The following is a 17284-nucleotide window of genomic DNA, read 5'->3' as shown; positions in this document are numbered from 1 at the left end:
TTTCTATGAAATTGTTTTGACCCGCCCTGCCCCATTTAAGAATTACCCTGCCCTACCCCATTAAGGCTTTGCCCTGCCCGACCCAACTTTTGCCCTGCCCCATTGCCATCCGTGCATTCACCATTCCACTGTACTTGTTTGGTTATGTGTATAAGTTTTAAATTTAAAATACAACAATATACCCAATATAATCCCACAAGTAGGGTCTAGGGAGGGTAGTGTGTACACAGACCTTATCCCTGCCTGGAGAGGTAGAGAGATTGTTTACGATAGACTCTCGGCTCAAGATAAGGTGAAAAAGAAGAAAGGAAGAAAAGGAAAAAAAGAAGCAGAAGAAAGATGGGGGAGAAAGAAAGACGAGGGAGACAAAAGACGATAAGGAAAAAGAGGAGAAAAAGTAACATCAGTTAGTTAAAGGAATAGTAGCATCAAATAGTAACAGTCAGGGAGCAACAATTTCCGATAGTAATTTTCAAAATTAATAGACGAAAGTTTTAGATTTAAAATATCAACTCAAATTAGAGTCCAAATAGTTGGTCTCTGAAAACGTTTCTACAAGGGGAGGAAAAGAGAGAAAGAGAGGAAAATTAACACTTCCATCTTTTGGATACCAAAAGGAAATGGTCGTACACTAGCCTCCGTTTTACTCTTCTCAATGTGACTTTATAATATCTGTTCTATTCCTTAACAAAAAGATATTCGTATCGAAAATCAAAGAAGGTTCCAATAATAACACGATACAAATAAATAGTACTAGCCTCCGTTTTACTCTTCTCAATGTGACTTTATAATATCTGTTCTATTCCTTAACAAAAAGATATTCGTTCGTCATCTGTCCTGTGAAAGGCTAAGAGATCTACTTTTAATAATTTTCTTCTTAATAACCGTTCAAAGCCAAAACAAGATGTCTTTGATATTTACAAGAGTTATAATAGTGTTTGAATCTTCTTAATATAAGAGGATCATATCAATCGTTTTCTATTATGTGACACACATAATCCTATACTTATTATTTATCATCATTGCCAAGTTATAAAACTGAAGCAAATCTTACAGTGATTATAAGGATCCAAGATTTTGATATCCCATCTTTGCAGCAATACAATCACTAGTTACATCTAAAATATTAAAAATCATCATTTCCCCGTGAAGAAAAAATCATGTGAACTAATTCTTTTCTTAAAAGAAAAAGAACAAGAAGATACATTTAATTTCAATATGCATGCTTCTTTATTTCCAAGCAACTAGCTAGAATATACATCCATCTCAATCCTTCGGATTGAAAGAGAATCATTTTTGCTTGTGCCTTTTTAAAATAAGAAAACTTTCTTCATCAATACATAAACGCATCATTTAAAAAAAAACACTAAATTCAAACTCACAATTTCAAGCTAAGATCCATATATAGTCTTTTTGGAAAAAAGCAGGTAACAGATCGAAAATTTTCATTATTTATTTCTTGTGAAGTCCTTGAGAAGCTGCAGCTGAGGCACAATCAGTGTTTTGAAACCCAATTCTTTCCCTTTCCAAGTCATACACAACTTCCACATTTTGTTGTTGGAAGCTTCCAAAAATCCCAGCTGGCCCCTCTTTAGAATCTTTCATGCTTTGGAACAACAAGCATTTCACCACCGTTGAGTTTCTTGGTGCACCCATGGCATAGAAGTTATTCCCATTGGGCAAAATAAGGCTCACATTGTTCAAGAAATGGAACGTAATTAAAGGGAAATCATCGGTAACTAGAGTATTAATGTTGTTATTAGGGCATGGGAGTCTATAACAAAGATCAAATCCTGTTTGTGCCTCGGCTTCCTTTGCTCGTGTGTAATTTATTGATGATTGAAAGGTGGTGAGAAGATTCGAGTAGAATGGCTCGGGTAGGTGTGTGTATGTGGTTCCAGAATCAATCAACATTCCTCCATTACCTAAAGAATCAAATTCTCTCAAGGCTAAGGGTACTTGTGTAGTGGCACCGCCATTCCCCACAGTTATGGCCTCTAGGCCAATGTAATAGAAGTTAGGGTACATAGAGCTTTTCAACATAGGAGTAAATTGAAAATTTTCTTTAGAAAAAATGGCTTGTTCACCCACAACTAGAGGGCTAGACATATTAGGATTATTTGCAAACTTGAAAGGCAAGAAGCAATGTGAAAAACCTTTTTGAAGAAACCCTAATTGAGAAGGTAAAGAAAGTGGTCCTTTCCCAAACCCTACAATCCCAATAGGCTCTCTATAAGTTGTTCCAACACATCCAAATACAAACTTTTGGACTTCTCTAATATTAGAATTAGGGTTTGAGTGTACTCTTAGGGTATCTTTAGTTAGGGTTCCAGTTACAACACCTTCACCATAAGTGTAAGCAAAAGAAGGACATGGCCTTGAGCAAGTGCCCTTAAGTAGGCTACTTAAAGAGCATCCGGCGACTGTGCATTGATCGAAAGGGTTATCAGAGCTATGGATATTAATACAATAGTGACTATCACAAAAATCCCTAGAGGAAGAAGATGAAAATGAAGGAGAGAAGCTTGACATTAGTTTGTGATTCTTATAGTCATCACAATCTATACAATCAAAGGATAAGTTTCCACAAGGTACCCAAGTAAGGTCACTCCCTGTATCCATATAAACCTGGATAATTTGTGGGGGTGTTCCCAAATTCAAAGTTATCAAATAACCATCTCTCACTTCTCTTAATGGCTCAATTACGCCGTCCAACGTTTCTGAGGTTTTTTTCACTAAGTTATACGAAGACTTAGGAATCGAAAGGCTATTTTTCGAACGACTTAAACTTAACACCAAGGAAGAAGAAGGATTTTTTTCCTTAGCATAGCATTGGTTAACATGAACCAATGCACTAGAAAGAAAAGAGAAGATTAAGAAGCAAGTTGAGAGGCAGAAAGGTGTTGTCATTTTTCTTAAAAATGATTTCTTCACATGAAATAAGGCAAAGGGAAGTTGGTATTTATAGCCAATTCTAGTGTTAATGGTGGAAATTAGGGTTTCTGAACTTCTACTTAGGTTTTTTTGCGCTAACAGATGTTGCATGGTGAAGAATGATTCTTTTTTGTTTTTTTGGTCTTTTTGTCTTTTTGGTTAATTTATATACTTACAGTAGTGAGGCCGTATTTGAGTTGAATGTTAAGATCTCAAGTTTATTGAGATTTTGAGTTATAATTTCCTAAATAATGGTGTAAGTTTTATTGTACTACAATTTAGTTCTCTCCTTGTATTAGTGTGTGTATAAGGTTTATTATAATTATTGGGGGAGGAAGTTGTAATCTCTATGATAATAGGTGAACCGTGCTTTCATCACTCTACTTATAAGAGAAATGAGCATTTGTTTGAGAATATCATGCTTATGTCAAAATTCCCAACTATTTAAGATATTGATCTGTAATGTACGTACTGAATGTTCTAGATTCTAGAATAACAAGTGGGCTAAATGCCCAAGACCTAACTACATGGGGCAAACACACAAAACTTGAAAAGGTAAGGGGTTAGATAGTATTTTTCAATAAAATTTGAAAACAAAAAGAAAAAGAAAAAAGGAATTAGAAGGACATATATATTATTAACTATGCAGTATACCTTTTTCTATTTGTAGAAAAACGCCACTGAATTCACTGCTTTATACTAATTTTGATTAAATAATGAGTTAGTCACTTTCATGAATATGGTTTATACAATGAATTGTACTTTCTAATATTTGTTAAATAAAAAGGTGGCTGCGCTTTTTATAGTAAATTTGGGATATTGGAAAATGACATGAACTATTGGAAATTGGAGAATCAAAGTTAAGGTTATGTAACTGACTGCACTTGTTCTTGTCTAACAAGATAGAACATGTCTATTTTAAAATACATTAGATTTTTGTCACTTTGCATTATAAAATTTAACATAATTATTTGGATATGCAGCTATAGGTCAGCCAAAAGCAAATTAGTATTGAATTATTACTCCTGATGCTATTTTATATCATCTATAACAACCTTTTTATGTTAATTCTGCAAATTATAATATCGTTAGAGCATGAAAAGATTCGACAGATTTTAGCATTGGCGCAAATTAGCATACCTCTAGTCTTGCAAATTCAATAGGGCTCGTTTGGATGGAAGAATTAGCCCTATGTATTTTAAATTCATAAGCTTAAGTTTTTGGATTTTCATACCTAAGAAAATTTAGATTTGAAACCCAAAACGGAATAACAAATACAAACTAGAATAGAGATTCATCTCCGCCTCTAATTTTTATTTCATTTGAGATTACATTTAATGTCATTTTACAGTTTTATATTCTGAAATCTCCTCTTAAATCCGAATTTCGCCATCCAAATGAACCCCAAGTTCTTACCTGTTTGGATGGAGGGATTTTGCCTTACATTCCACATTCACTTAGGAATGGCAATTGGGTAGGGCAGGGCATGGCAAGTTGTGACATGCTAAGCTTTTGATCCGCCCTGCCCTATTTAGCATTTTTCAAGTTTGCCATATTAAGTCCTGCGCTGTCATGCCCTATTTATACTCTCCTTCATTTTTTTTTAACTTTTTTATTTTATTTTGCAAGATTCTATTCAAGTTTTTATAACTTTTCGACCTTTTTAATAAAGCTAAAACCCGTTACCTGCCCTATCCAATCTAAAATTTTCTATGAAATTGTTTTGACCCGCCCTGCCCCATTTAAGAAGTACCCTGCCCTACCCCATTAAGGCTTTGCCCTGCCCGACCCAACTTTTGCCCTGCCCCATTGCCATCCGTGCACTCACCATTCCACTGTACTTGTTTGGTTATGTGTATAAGTTTTAAATTTAAAATACAATAATATATCCAGTATAATCCCACAAATGGGGTCTAGGGAGGGTAGTGTGTACACAGACCTTACCCCTGTCTGGAGAGGTAGAGAGACTGTTTTCGATAGACTCGCGGCTCAAGATAAGGTGGAAAAGAAGAAAAGAAGAAAAGGAAAAAAAGAAGCAGAAGAAAGATGGGGGAGAAAGAAAGACGGGGGAGACAAAAGACGATAAGGAAAAAGAGGAGAAAAAGTAGCATCAGTTAGTTAAAGGAAGAGTAGCATCAAATAGTAACAATCAAAGAGCAACAATTTCCGATAGTAATTTTCAAAATCAATAGACGAAAGTTTTAGATTTAAAATATCAACTCAAATTAGAGTCCAAATAGTTGGTCTCTGAAAACGTTTCTACAAGGGGAGGAAAAGAGAGAAAGAGAGGAAAATTAACACTTCCATCTTTTGGATACCAAAAGGAAATGGTCGTACACTTGTTTTGGGAAGAAAATTTGTGCCTGAAGAAGATACTTAACCAATCTTTACTTTAACATGCCAAACTAGAGGGAAATTTACAACTGTCTTTTCCTTTCCCTCTTTCTATCCCTTGCAATGAAAGTTTAAAAGTAATTGGAACATTCCAATATTCTAACACATTCTTCCTTACCAACAATAGCTACAGAAATAGGGATGTGGATGTTCTTATTTAGCTAAACATCCTAAACTGCAATCTATCCCCACCAGAATATATTTCATTTATCAAACAAAAACTGAGTCTCTGACCAATGCAACATTAAGGAAATACTCGCACGAGAATCTAAGTTCACATCTTTCACTTTTGAACACTTATATCTTTACAAGTAAATGAAAACCTGGTAGTTCAACAAATAGTTTCCACACTTGCAAGAAGTGATGCCAATCAAAGAATAAAAGCAAAAAATAGGAGTAGAATATGGAACTAAATAAGATGGCTCGTACACGAGTAAATCAAAGTTGAAGGAAACAACAAAATTATATGAACACGCTAACATGCAAGTGAAGTTACTGGCTCTGAGATGTTTATCGCATGGAAACAACTGTATCATTTGAACAGATCACATATACAGGGCTCATGTATTACTTACTTCCCGTGGTGTTTCTCATTGCATTGTTATACTTTCCTTCTCAAAACAGATATAGGACATGTGAACGTCTTGAACATGCTTTGCCAGTAGCCAATTACATGTGTTGGTTTCTGTTGATTCTACTAACCCTCTATTCTTCCGACGTCTTTAACCCTTCTCTCTTCCCCTTTCAGCTACCCTATAACCTATTTGTACAGTATAGAGGAGTTCGTGGGAAAAATGCATCAATGGGCACTGATCATGCTGACATCTTGTCACAGCCTTTTTGCAAGATTCTTTTTCAACCCCTTAATGATTTTGCCGAACCACATCAGGTTCATCACACCAAGAGCTGAGGGGACTCCAAAAACCAAAAGAATACCGAAAATGTGCATGTGAATGACCTGCAATCATTTATTCATATTTCAAAAAAGAAAATTTTTAGTAATTAAATTAGAAATCATTTGATACTAGCACATAATAAGAGAAGATAAATAGAATGCACTTCTTGGCAAAGAAAGGAAATGAAGCTAGATTCTGGAATTCCAGATACTGCCCTAAACTCCTTAAAGTATGCAAAAGGAAAGGAAAAAGGAGGGGAAAAGAAAAAGAATATTAAAAAAAGATCCTCGTATACTATTTCCAAACCCTCTCTTCTATTTCCGAACCTCATACACCATTGCAGAGATATTCATGTTGATCCATGTTTCAGAAATAATAGAGTGATAAAACCCCTTGATCAATTTCAGTAACAGTATTACTCACCAGCCAATAACTTTTTTGCAGTAAGCAGATACTTTTACCAGCAAAAGGTTTGTCTCATATACTGTGTAATCTATATACAAACTATAAGTGAAGAACATAGTTTGCACCGAGCCAAAATTTCAACAAGGGAGATGGACAATCTTAAAATTACAAGGTTAAGCTTAATGCTTACTCCTTCACGTGAATTTTCTATAGATCCATATAGTTCTCTTTACTAGTATATCAACTGTTTAAAGCGTATAATTATATCTTTACTTCCAATTTTCTCAGTTAATAAAAGATTAGATTGTCTGCTGCTATTTTTGGTTGATCTGCATTTGTAAATATGCATATATTTTATTTTCTATTAATGTTGAATAATAACAATTTTAAAACTTAGGTGCTATACAAACTTGCATTATGATGTATTTACAATTTATATTTTGTGCAACTACAGCGCCGCGATTTATTCGTTCAAAACTAAACAACAATTAAAATAGAAATGGAAAGCATGTATTCTGAAAGAAAAGGTAATGTAACAAATAATCATCATAAGTGAAGGATTGACAGCATTCTAAAAGTAATCACAATGATAGACTTTTTGATGATAAACTATATATAATGTTATCGGAGGGAAGATGCTTTACTTATAATAAAACCCATATCAATGAGTTGGTGGTTATATGGGAAATCCCTACAGAATCTTGCCTAGAGGATACTTTAAAGAATATAATGTGTTTTTGAACAATTTCTTCAAAATCCTTTACTGCAAATAACCGGCCATTTTAATTCAAACTAACGATAATTACGCCTCAATTCCAAGCTAACTGATGTCAGCCATATGGATCCTAACTATCCATTTCAATAATGACCTGTTTCATTCCAATATTAAATAGTTTGGGATGTTATAACACTACAAGTTCCGTACATAATCGACAGACATATAAATATGTAAAAGATTAAAAGAAAACCACCAAGAAATGGAGATAATGTATCTATCTTAGACACATTAGGTTCCTGTTAGAAATGTAGACTGGTTTACTCTTTATGCTCACTTGTATATATGGTTTCAGTACAACCCATGTACTTTTTTGTGTTTAATACATACAACATATTACCTTCCCAAAAAAAAATGGAGATAATGTAAGCATACCAATATGTCTACGTCTTCATCCCAGCTAATGGGAATAACCTATATGATCTTTTGCTTCCGTTATGTTTTACCTTTTCCAAGTATGCTTGGATTCCAAGAGATTGTAGGTCTTTTAAGACAACAGACAACTCCGTTCCATGTGATTTTAGTCTACCCTGTCCGCTTACAACGCCTTCAATCGTCATGGTTTCACTTCTACGGACGGCGCATTTGGAGGTCTACGTAAGACATGACCAACTATCTCAAGCAACCTCTCAATTTATTGTCTATGTAACCTTGTATTATTGCACATCCATCTTAATATTTGCATTTCTAGGACACTCATCTTAAGGATGTGTTGAATCATAGAGGATTCACTCTCATATAATATAGTTGGTCTTACAATTCAGGCCATAAAATATTTAAGATCAAAACTTTAATGGATTTTACCGTCAAATAAAGTTAACAACCAAAATACTTGGATTTTGATTGAGGGAATTTCCTTGGGCTTAAAGAGTGTTGGTAAAACATATTTCAAAATAGCCGAATTTCTCTGGAAGAAAAAGTTAAGACCTTGTTGATTGAGAGAGAGAGAGAGAGAGAGAGAGAGAGTTGTCAATAAACAAAGAGTCACCTGATCATAGTGCAAATAAACATGGTAAAACATGTAAATGAACAGCAAAATTCTTGCAACCTGCATTTAGTAATAGAATTCAGTTAGCAAATACTAAATAGGGATCAATGAAATGGTTAAATGTCTCAAAGACAATGGAATCATGGCATGTGTCAATTATAAGGAGCAACCATTCCAATTCACCACAAATCACCTCTATTCCTCACCGCCTCCCCACTCTTATCTAGAATAGAAAATTTTGGATGAGAGAGGGGTAGCAATGCACTGCAAAGTGTAACAGTCCCTTCTATATGTCATGCAGCTTATGTTAAATGGACTCTTCATTTGCTTTGACATACCCCTGTTAAACGGTTATGACATGATTCAGGGTACATGAGGCAGATTCTTCAGCATATAACAAAACCTGCTAAAAGTAGTGTACCCCAGATAATACCCGTTCCTACATCCACGTAACAAACCATGCTACAAATCCTTTTATGCAAAATGGCATTGTATATGCCACATGAAGAATTGAAGACCTCACTTACCAGCCATGCAAAAAATATCACCACGCCATTGATCAGATATGCACTAGATCTTTTCAGTCCAGCTGTATCAAGAAACCTGAAAGAAAGCCATAAAGAGACATAAGTTCATAGGGTGCTGCAACATGGATGCTGCTGAACTTCACCAACGTGTCTTCTTCTTAGCACCTACCATCTCATGTTGATCTCTGGTGTTGTCACCTCAGATATCAGTACCATGAATGTATAAAGCTGTCCTTCTCCAGTGTACATGGAGTATGCTACAGCAATTGCTGAAAGAGAATGATGGACAACCTGAAATCCAACAGTTAAAATTTGACATACTACACATAAATCTGCACATCGTATTTCCAGAGATTTAATGGCCACTCTTCCAATTATACTAACGAAACACAAGACATGACCGTTTTTCAGTTCCAATCAAAACGGAGAAGTCCAGGGAAAACTAGTTGCCATAAGCTGCATTATATATACGAACTACATTGAATTGGTCACTGCAAACTGGTAAATATTATTTACCTCCAATCTACTAAATGCATTTTCTCTCCCTTTTTCCTTCCCATAAGAAGCCCCTCATCATTTTTTCCGATCTGTCTGACAGTACTCTCGGCATATGAAACAAATACAAGTAGGTACATTATCTAAAATAGACCTCCATAGTGTATTTTTCCCCTTTAAGCATATATGTCTCTTTCAACTGTTCAACCTCTTAAAATTATCAATTACCTGTTGTTAGAAATCTTTACTTTGAGTTTTTTTCTGAGTGGTAATCCCAGATAAATGATGTGTGATGTTGTTGTCCTACAACCACAAAATACTCGCCAGTGTGAATATTTTGCAAATCTCCCATCTCTACCAACTCAGACTTCTGTGTGTTAGTATATAGTCCTAATTCGGCTGCAAACTGAATCAATTTCAACACAAATATTATAAGTTTCTGCATTATGGCCCACAAAAATCAAGGCATCATTCAGGGAATAGCAAAAGATAGAAACCCATTATCCATTTCCTTTCAATCCCCACTTCAAAGTTCAAACCCCTTTAATATACAACAGAAACTCCTAATAGAATATGATATGCCTTTTCAATATCCAACTTGCATAATACTCCTCGAGGTACTTCACTATTTAATCACGAGTCCACAAATTAACTTGGTGATTAATCATCACTGCACCTGAAATTTGTCTTCTCAACAAAAACATTCAGCGAGGCTAAAATTAGATTCTCCATTATCGACTTAAGTCTCCGGCAACTACCTTAACAATTATTGTCCTCTAAAGTCCTACATATGAAACACTTCTTGAACATTGTTAATCACCAAGTCACTAAGGAGCGGTCAATCTTCTTTTCTATCTTTTCCCAGTTTCCACTAGAAGTGCACCAGAACTTGTTAAACGAGCCAAAGATTAGAACAAGGAGATAAATGTCATCCCTTTGTCAAGAAACTACACCCCGCCAAAATAATTTGCCATGCCTCTGAACTTTTTCCAAAATAATATTTCGAGATAGAAATCAATGTGGAGTACCCAGAATCCAAAACATAATAAAATTTGTGAATTTACTGGTGATTTGCAAGCTGATTGGCAGAAGCATTCATTGAGAAACAGATGTGGTAGGTTAAACTTTAAATTTTGTAACCCACCACCCAACACGTCTGATTTTAATTAAATTATCTGGTTAGTACTTCCATCTTACGACCATATCATTTAGTCCATATAACAACAAAATAAAAAGATCCCTTTTACTTTTCTAGCACCTCCACTGTACAAATGTTTAAAAGCCAAACATGGCTGTCTATGGGTCAATATTTCCAGTATACAACACAGAATCTACTTTAAAGGTATGAACTTTTTGAACTTTTTTAGTAGTTGTTGAAGATCAAATACTGAAGTCTTCATCAAGTGAAGTTCCTTGTGTTACATACTTGTACAACAAGCTAAAAAGCTAGCATGTATCACAAACACATTCATATCTACCTAATATTACGTGAATATTAACACTCAACAGTATTTACAGGTAATTAAGTTTATTTTTCATTTTCACACCTAGACCCAAGATCCAAACAGTCTGGCATCTATCCTTAAATTCAAGCATTAAGCCTAGCAACAGAAAGATCCTATCAGAGAGTAGGGAACAAAGGGGATCACTTGCCACATAACAAAGATAACCACTTTGTGATGCACCGCGACAGGGAAAAGAAAGAAAAAGAAAGAAAAAAATGAATGAGATAGATTGGTGGAGATATCTGCCTGGCTGATTTCAGGAAACACAACTATTGCTTGTTCAAAACTAAGAAAATAATTTCAATGTTAAGTGGAGTGTCTTGCACTTGAGAATATATACTTACATACTCTAATCCGCCCAAAGAAGGATAAAACCAGCAAATCATTCCAAGGTCTGAAAGGAAGTACCCAGCTGATACCTGACAACGTCACAAGCTGAGGATTAAAATAGCCAGGTGACAAGAGAATTTGACATCTAATTTACTTACTGACACATGAAAATAAGAAAGGTAAATCAAGTTCTAAGCTAATTAGGTTAGCAAGTCCTGACCAGCATGCCTGCTATATTGACTCTATTACGTTAAGCAAGATAATGCAACATGACCACATAGCCCAATCCACAAAACCAAATGATATAGTGCAAATACCATGGTGTAAAGCTAATGAGCCACATAATGGAATTCTAAGAGACATAATACCAGCTTAAAGAAATAATAACCAACTTTTGAACCGATTTATTTGTTGCTGAAGCTATATATCTTTCAGGAAACTGTTGCAATAGTATAACAAGGAAACAAAAGAAGCAATACATTTTTGTAGTTTGTATTTATAGAAAACATTTTAAGAAAAAGGAAAGACTTTTGTTCTCGGCTATCTTAATATTATTCTATTTATTTATTTTGGAGAGGGAGGGGGGGGGGGGGGGTTGTAAATAGAAAAGGTCATCCATTGAGATGCCAAGCTGGTGTGGACAATATGTAAAAAAGTGAGAGTGACTCAACCACAGTTCATTTGTGCTATCCTAATCAGTTATAATACTGATAATTTCTACTCAAACCAATAAATTACATGAAACAAAAGAGATCCTTTTCCCCTACTTGTGTTCCTCTAACTATTAAAGTAAATAAGGCAAAAAAGTTCATCTTATACTACTTCTGTTCCTTCACTACTGTAGAACAATCTCCTATTTCTTTCATCTCTCATTAGCTTAAATTAAAACATAGTTCTTCACACTGTCTCTCTTTACTGATATGTTGATTCCTCCAGCTCATGATGGTTTCTTTTGCTGTTGTTGGTGCTAACCAAGCAACATTGACAGAGAACTAGCAGAATTCCACAACTGTGTAATGAATATAAAATGTAACAGGAATTGGTCGGTGTTTTCACCAATTTCCTTACACAAGCAGCATTAAATCACCACAATTCTTCTCCTCCTCTTCCTTATGTTGTCCACCTTCAATATTACGTTGTCCACCAAAGTGAAAATTACAACCTTCTTACGTGCTTTGGTGTCATACATGTTCTTCCACACCTCCCTCCTATCCCTCTCTCGATATAACACCCAATTATATGATTTCACGAACATCTTCATTCCTTTGACCCTCAGGCCTCAACAACATCACATCCTTCTTGAATTCCCTCTGGACCAGTTAGAGCTTCCAAAATAGTTCCTTATCTCCTCCTTTTCTCAATCTTGATTAACCTCCTAAAAATAACATCCCGAACCATGCAATTAAACCGTGCATAAATCAACTATGCCTCATTCTGAATTACTTAGAGTTCATCATATGAATCATCTACATCCATTTCACTCTATCAGGTCCATTTTATTCCAATTCTGCAACACCACATATCTTCCAAAGTCAAACCTCACCCCATTACACAAGGTGCTGATACTCCAAAAACTGGTTTTTCATCTTCATTATCCCTTCTCACTCAATCCTGTGTGAATCTAATATATCCATGTATGAGACCAACCTTTTCATGTAGGTTATAAATCTTAATATATTATCGTATAACCGATTTATTGATGTATTATTTCACTCCAATAAGTGGCTGGTTTACCCGGGGGGAAAACAAAAGTGTTAAGTTAATAATAGACTATTTTAAGCTTATTTCGAAAAGTAATTAGTCAGTCTCAAATATCGTCCCCTAATTCCAAATATAAGTGTCCATATATAAATGTGAGTGTGTGTGGTGTGTGTGCATGTACGTGTTCTGTCCTGGAGGGCCAGGCCACAGACAATGGTGGAGGCAGGATATTTGTGAAGGGGATTCAAAAATTTAAAAGGATAACTGTGCTCAATGGGAATTGAACCTCCAACCTTTTAGAAAATTTGGACCCCCTTGACCATTGATCTAAGTTTTTTACTTGTGTCAAGGGGATTCAGCATATTATATATATACATAAAAAAGAAAATTAACCCTATATACATAGTACAGTTTTCCGACAAAGGGGGGTCGGACAAACCCCCTTCCGCCCCCCTAAATCTGCCCCTGGCCACAGGGATTGCGGTCCGAATATAAGACTCAGCAAATGTCTATATAACAATGCGGGTCTTCAGAATTGGGATATTGCTAAGAATTTTAATATGTTCAACTCAAAAGATGATTTTAGTAAGTATAATTGGGTTTTTTTCTTTGGTTAAGATTTCAGTATCAAATACTTGATGCAAGGAAAGTTATTCGAGTTGAAATCAGAGAAGTGAGAACAATCTTAAAAGGAAATGTCACCATATTTCAAATAACATGCATCAAGGCTCTACCACTGCACCCTCACCACCTGGTTTGCACACAAAAAAAGGCAAGGGAAAAAGAAACAAAAGAAGAACATAAAAGACACATAAGAAAACAAGCCTTAGCTTAGCTGGCACCAAAGGGATTCTACCCCGTGCAAAGTGTAAATTTGAATCCCTTTAAACCCAAAATTCGATTGTTTTCCCCTAAGAGTAACAGGTCCATACAGGAAACAACAAACCAATAACGTTTTTGCCAAAGAAAAATTGAGCCCTAACTTTTTCTAGTTAAGAAGCATACATAGAGGTGAATTCAGATATTACATACTTAATTAATTATTTATAATTGAAGTTCCATCTACATTAGCATTACAAGGATAAATACCAGAGTCATCTTTATTCTACAACCAGAGAGATACGCCACTGGATTTTGAATGCCTGAATCAAGACCTTTCAAGGAAACCCAAAGGGGAAGGGGTATCACAAGACAATACTCAGCATATACAGTAGAAGATTACTTACCCCTAACGTAAAAGTCGATAGCGGTGAACTTCTGGTGATTAAAAGGCCATCAGGATTGTGATCAGAGAAAAGATTGGACCAGAATGCAAAATACGTGGACACAACAGATATGAAAATGGCATGGACTGTTGACATGCCACTGCAGAAAAATAAGTCTCACAAACATGAGTAGTGAATTAATAAAACCTTGGGAAGTATAAAGATAGAATATTTACCGGTTGTTCCACTCAATCCTTTGAATTTTTGTTAGGGTAGTGTACGTCCTGAAGTAAAAACTGCTGATCAGCTGACATAGATCATAGACCTGTGAAGAGCCAAAACAGTTTTAAAAGGAATGGAAGTACAGGGGGAAAATTGTGCAGCAAATGAAAGTAACTTATGTAGGACATGTTCTATACTTCTTTTATTTTCCGAAAAACCAATTAGAAATATTATAATTTCCCCCAAATCTTTATATTTTCTTTCTTTTTCTTTTGTATGTTTCATCACTACCGTGACAAAGAAGATCAAGAACATGTAAAGTTTCTTCATCAAATATGTGTCAGCTTTGAATCAAAAAAGGGAAGTCCTTTCTTCAATAGTCACAAGAAAGATAAAAGATATATGATCGATAAACATTACCATTTTGCAAGCAAATATGCCAGCAAAGACAGAAGTGTAAGGTATAAAAGGATCTGCTAACAAATAAGTTTTAACCAATATCTCAGCCCGACTCTGATAAGATCTAAATGCCACTATATTCCGTGCAGGAGCTGCCTTTCTACCCATTGCAGTTGCCATGTCTTTAGCTCTCTTTTTAACTACTATCTCCAATTATAAAATGAACATCACCTACACATGTACACTGCAAATACATCCCCCAGCTTCCTGAAATGGAAAATTTAGCAATATATCTATCAGCCAGCAGAGTTATTTGATATAGTATGAGCATTATAAATGTCTGTTTGGTGAGGAGTATGAGCATAATAAATGTATTGGATGTGCGTTGTGAAAAAGAATTGGAGCAAATATTTCGAAATCTTTCAAATGAAAATGAGTAACTACAAATATCTTAAAGATCAAACCACATACAGGCAGTATCCCAAATAGATTTCAACTAAACTAATGATAAACTCAAATATAAGCAACAAACATCATTTACTATACTTTGCCTTATATTCCCTCCTCTTTTTGCCTCCTAAATTGTTGGAGAGTCCGAGCCTCCAAAATCACAATGATACAATCATGATCCAGCTTGACTCGATCTTTTTGACACCTTACTGGAAGTAAAAGAGCTCATGATAAGGATCATGCACAACTTAAAATTACTTGTCTGCTAAGACTCCTAAGCCACTTGGTAATATTAACACAAAAACAACAAATAGTCCTGCAAACTATCATACCACTAAAATCACCAGAAATTCCAGCTCACAGAAACCTTAAGATAAACAGAGAACAAATTGTACCTCAAAAACAAAATCACAGCATTATAACATTATGGACAGTGAATTACTAGCAAAGTAATTTAACCTTTTTCCGCACAACACCTCCCCACCCCCTCCCTGGTCAAAAACAACGGCACTAGTTGCTATATTCACCGACCCCATTTCAAAGATTGTGTTTTTATGACCACTAGATGCTGCCAAATCAAAGGTCAAATCTTGAATAATGCAAGAGATCAGATCAATACCCAAAAAAGTAAAGCAAAGATACATAAGCAATATACATACAAAAGCTTGCAGATCAAAATAAAACACACACACACATTGCTTCTTACCCCGCGAAAATATGCAGATTTCAGAAACCAACAGCATGCAGCCCACCACATAACAGAAAACCCAGAAACAAAAACGGATAAGAATGCCAAATAAAAAAGAGTATTTAGAGAAAGATTTGTTGCAAAATGGGGTGTTGAAGAAAGAGACCGAAAGGGAAATGATGAAGAAAAGGCAAAGAACCCGTGAAAGGGGGGCAAAAACGTGAGATACAATCAATATGTTATGATTTCGTGATGTTAGTGTATTTTTGCACTGTAAAATGGAATCTGACAACCGAAGCAATGAATGAAAAAGAAGGGCGAATATGAAAATGTAATTAGTTACTCGTATGTTGTGGTGGGAAATGGTGAAATATGCAATCAATTAAAGTATTATGTTAAAAAATACTGTAATAATAATGATAATAATTGAAGTGCCAGATAGCTGTGTCTTTGGTTCTTAGGATTTACGTGTGGGCTTGTGTTTGGCTGTTATTTGATTGTTTTGTGTGGATGCAATTGTATCTTATTCTTGTTTCAGTTTCCTTTTTCTTCTATAAAAGATAAAAGATATATGAGAAACAACCCAAAAATAAAAGGAACAAAGAAAAGCTAATGAAATACTTAGGTCTTAGTACTCCACTTCTGGATGAAAAGATTCAGAAGGATTTAGAAGGAGAAAAAAAAAAGATTAGACAAATATTGGCACCATTACCTTCCTCTTTCTTTTTATTTCGGATCTAAATGAAAGGGTTTTAGGAGCAGAGACTTAATCATTTAATCAAAGTATTGATTAATGGTCTAGAGTCAATCTTCCATGCTTAAAAAAAACAAATAGTCAACGCAATAATTCTTGAAAGTTGGATTGTGACCCTTGTATAAGAATAATATTGAGTATGGCATATTAGTAATGTTGGGATTAATAATACATGAATTAGTTATGTTGGGATTATTTCTTTAATTTGGTGTATTAAAAATAACATGTATTGCATAAAAATTATTTGCTTACAAAAATACTCTCAATATTCTTTGGAATGGATTTGAAAAAGGTTTTGAAAGGATAGTTTTATCTTTATACATACTTATCTATAAATTAAAACTCATGGTATTACTAATGATATAGTTTGTTATGTATAAGAATAGTACTGAATAGAGTATATAACTAATACATAGGTTAAAAAATACTACCAAACAAAAAAATAATAATATCAAAACTAATACATATATTATTTTTCATAATATATATTACCTAACGACCCTTATTGTTTGTCGTCTGAGTAAAACTTATTGACAACTCGATGTGGAAAAAATAAATATTAAAATAACAGAGTTGATGGTCCATCTTGTCATCTTGTTTTGAGTATTCAAGGAAA

The 17284-nt window shown here is 34.8% G+C and overlaps 1 protein-coding gene across 2 annotated transcripts; it reads right to left on the bottom strand.

Annotated features, from left to right (window-relative positions):
- Positions 1–1437: 1437 nt before the first annotated feature.
- Positions 1438–16525, bottom strand: LOC104116504 (probable aspartyl protease At4g16563). 2 transcript variants are annotated; one of them, XM_009627371.4, is made up of 12 exons: positions 15933–16525; positions 15323–15435; positions 14798–15043; positions 14392–14480; positions 14177–14315; positions 11264–11338; positions 9089–9210; positions 8920–8995; positions 8393–8452; positions 6189–6286; positions 3611–3614; positions 1438–2820 (listed from the first exon to the last, which is right to left on the bottom strand). In XM_009627371.4, the coding sequence occupies exons 3-12, from the start codon at positions 14954–14956 to the stop codon at positions 1453–1455; spliced, it is 2190 nt and encodes a 729-aa protein (XP_009625666.2). In that variant the 5' UTR covers positions 14957–15043; positions 15323–15435; positions 15933–16525; the 3' UTR covers positions 1438–1452. The 2 variants fall into 2 exon arrangements, with proteins under 2 accessions (XP_009625666.2, XP_009625665.1); XM_009627370.4 differs by lacking the exons at positions 1438–2820; positions 3611–3614; positions 15323–15435 and having other exon boundaries at positions 5707–6286; positions 15933–16378.
- Between the last annotated feature and the right edge of the window lie 759 nt (positions 16526–17284).

The sequence above is a fragment of the Nicotiana tomentosiformis genome, chromosome 2 (genome assembly GCF_000390325.3).
Source record: "Nicotiana tomentosiformis chromosome 2, ASM39032v3, whole genome shotgun sequence".
Taxonomy (NCBI): Eukaryota; Viridiplantae; Streptophyta; class Magnoliopsida; order Solanales; family Solanaceae; genus Nicotiana; species Nicotiana tomentosiformis.
Note: the sequence above shows the minus strand (reverse complement) of the source record. Positions and strands in the feature narration are given on the sequence as shown.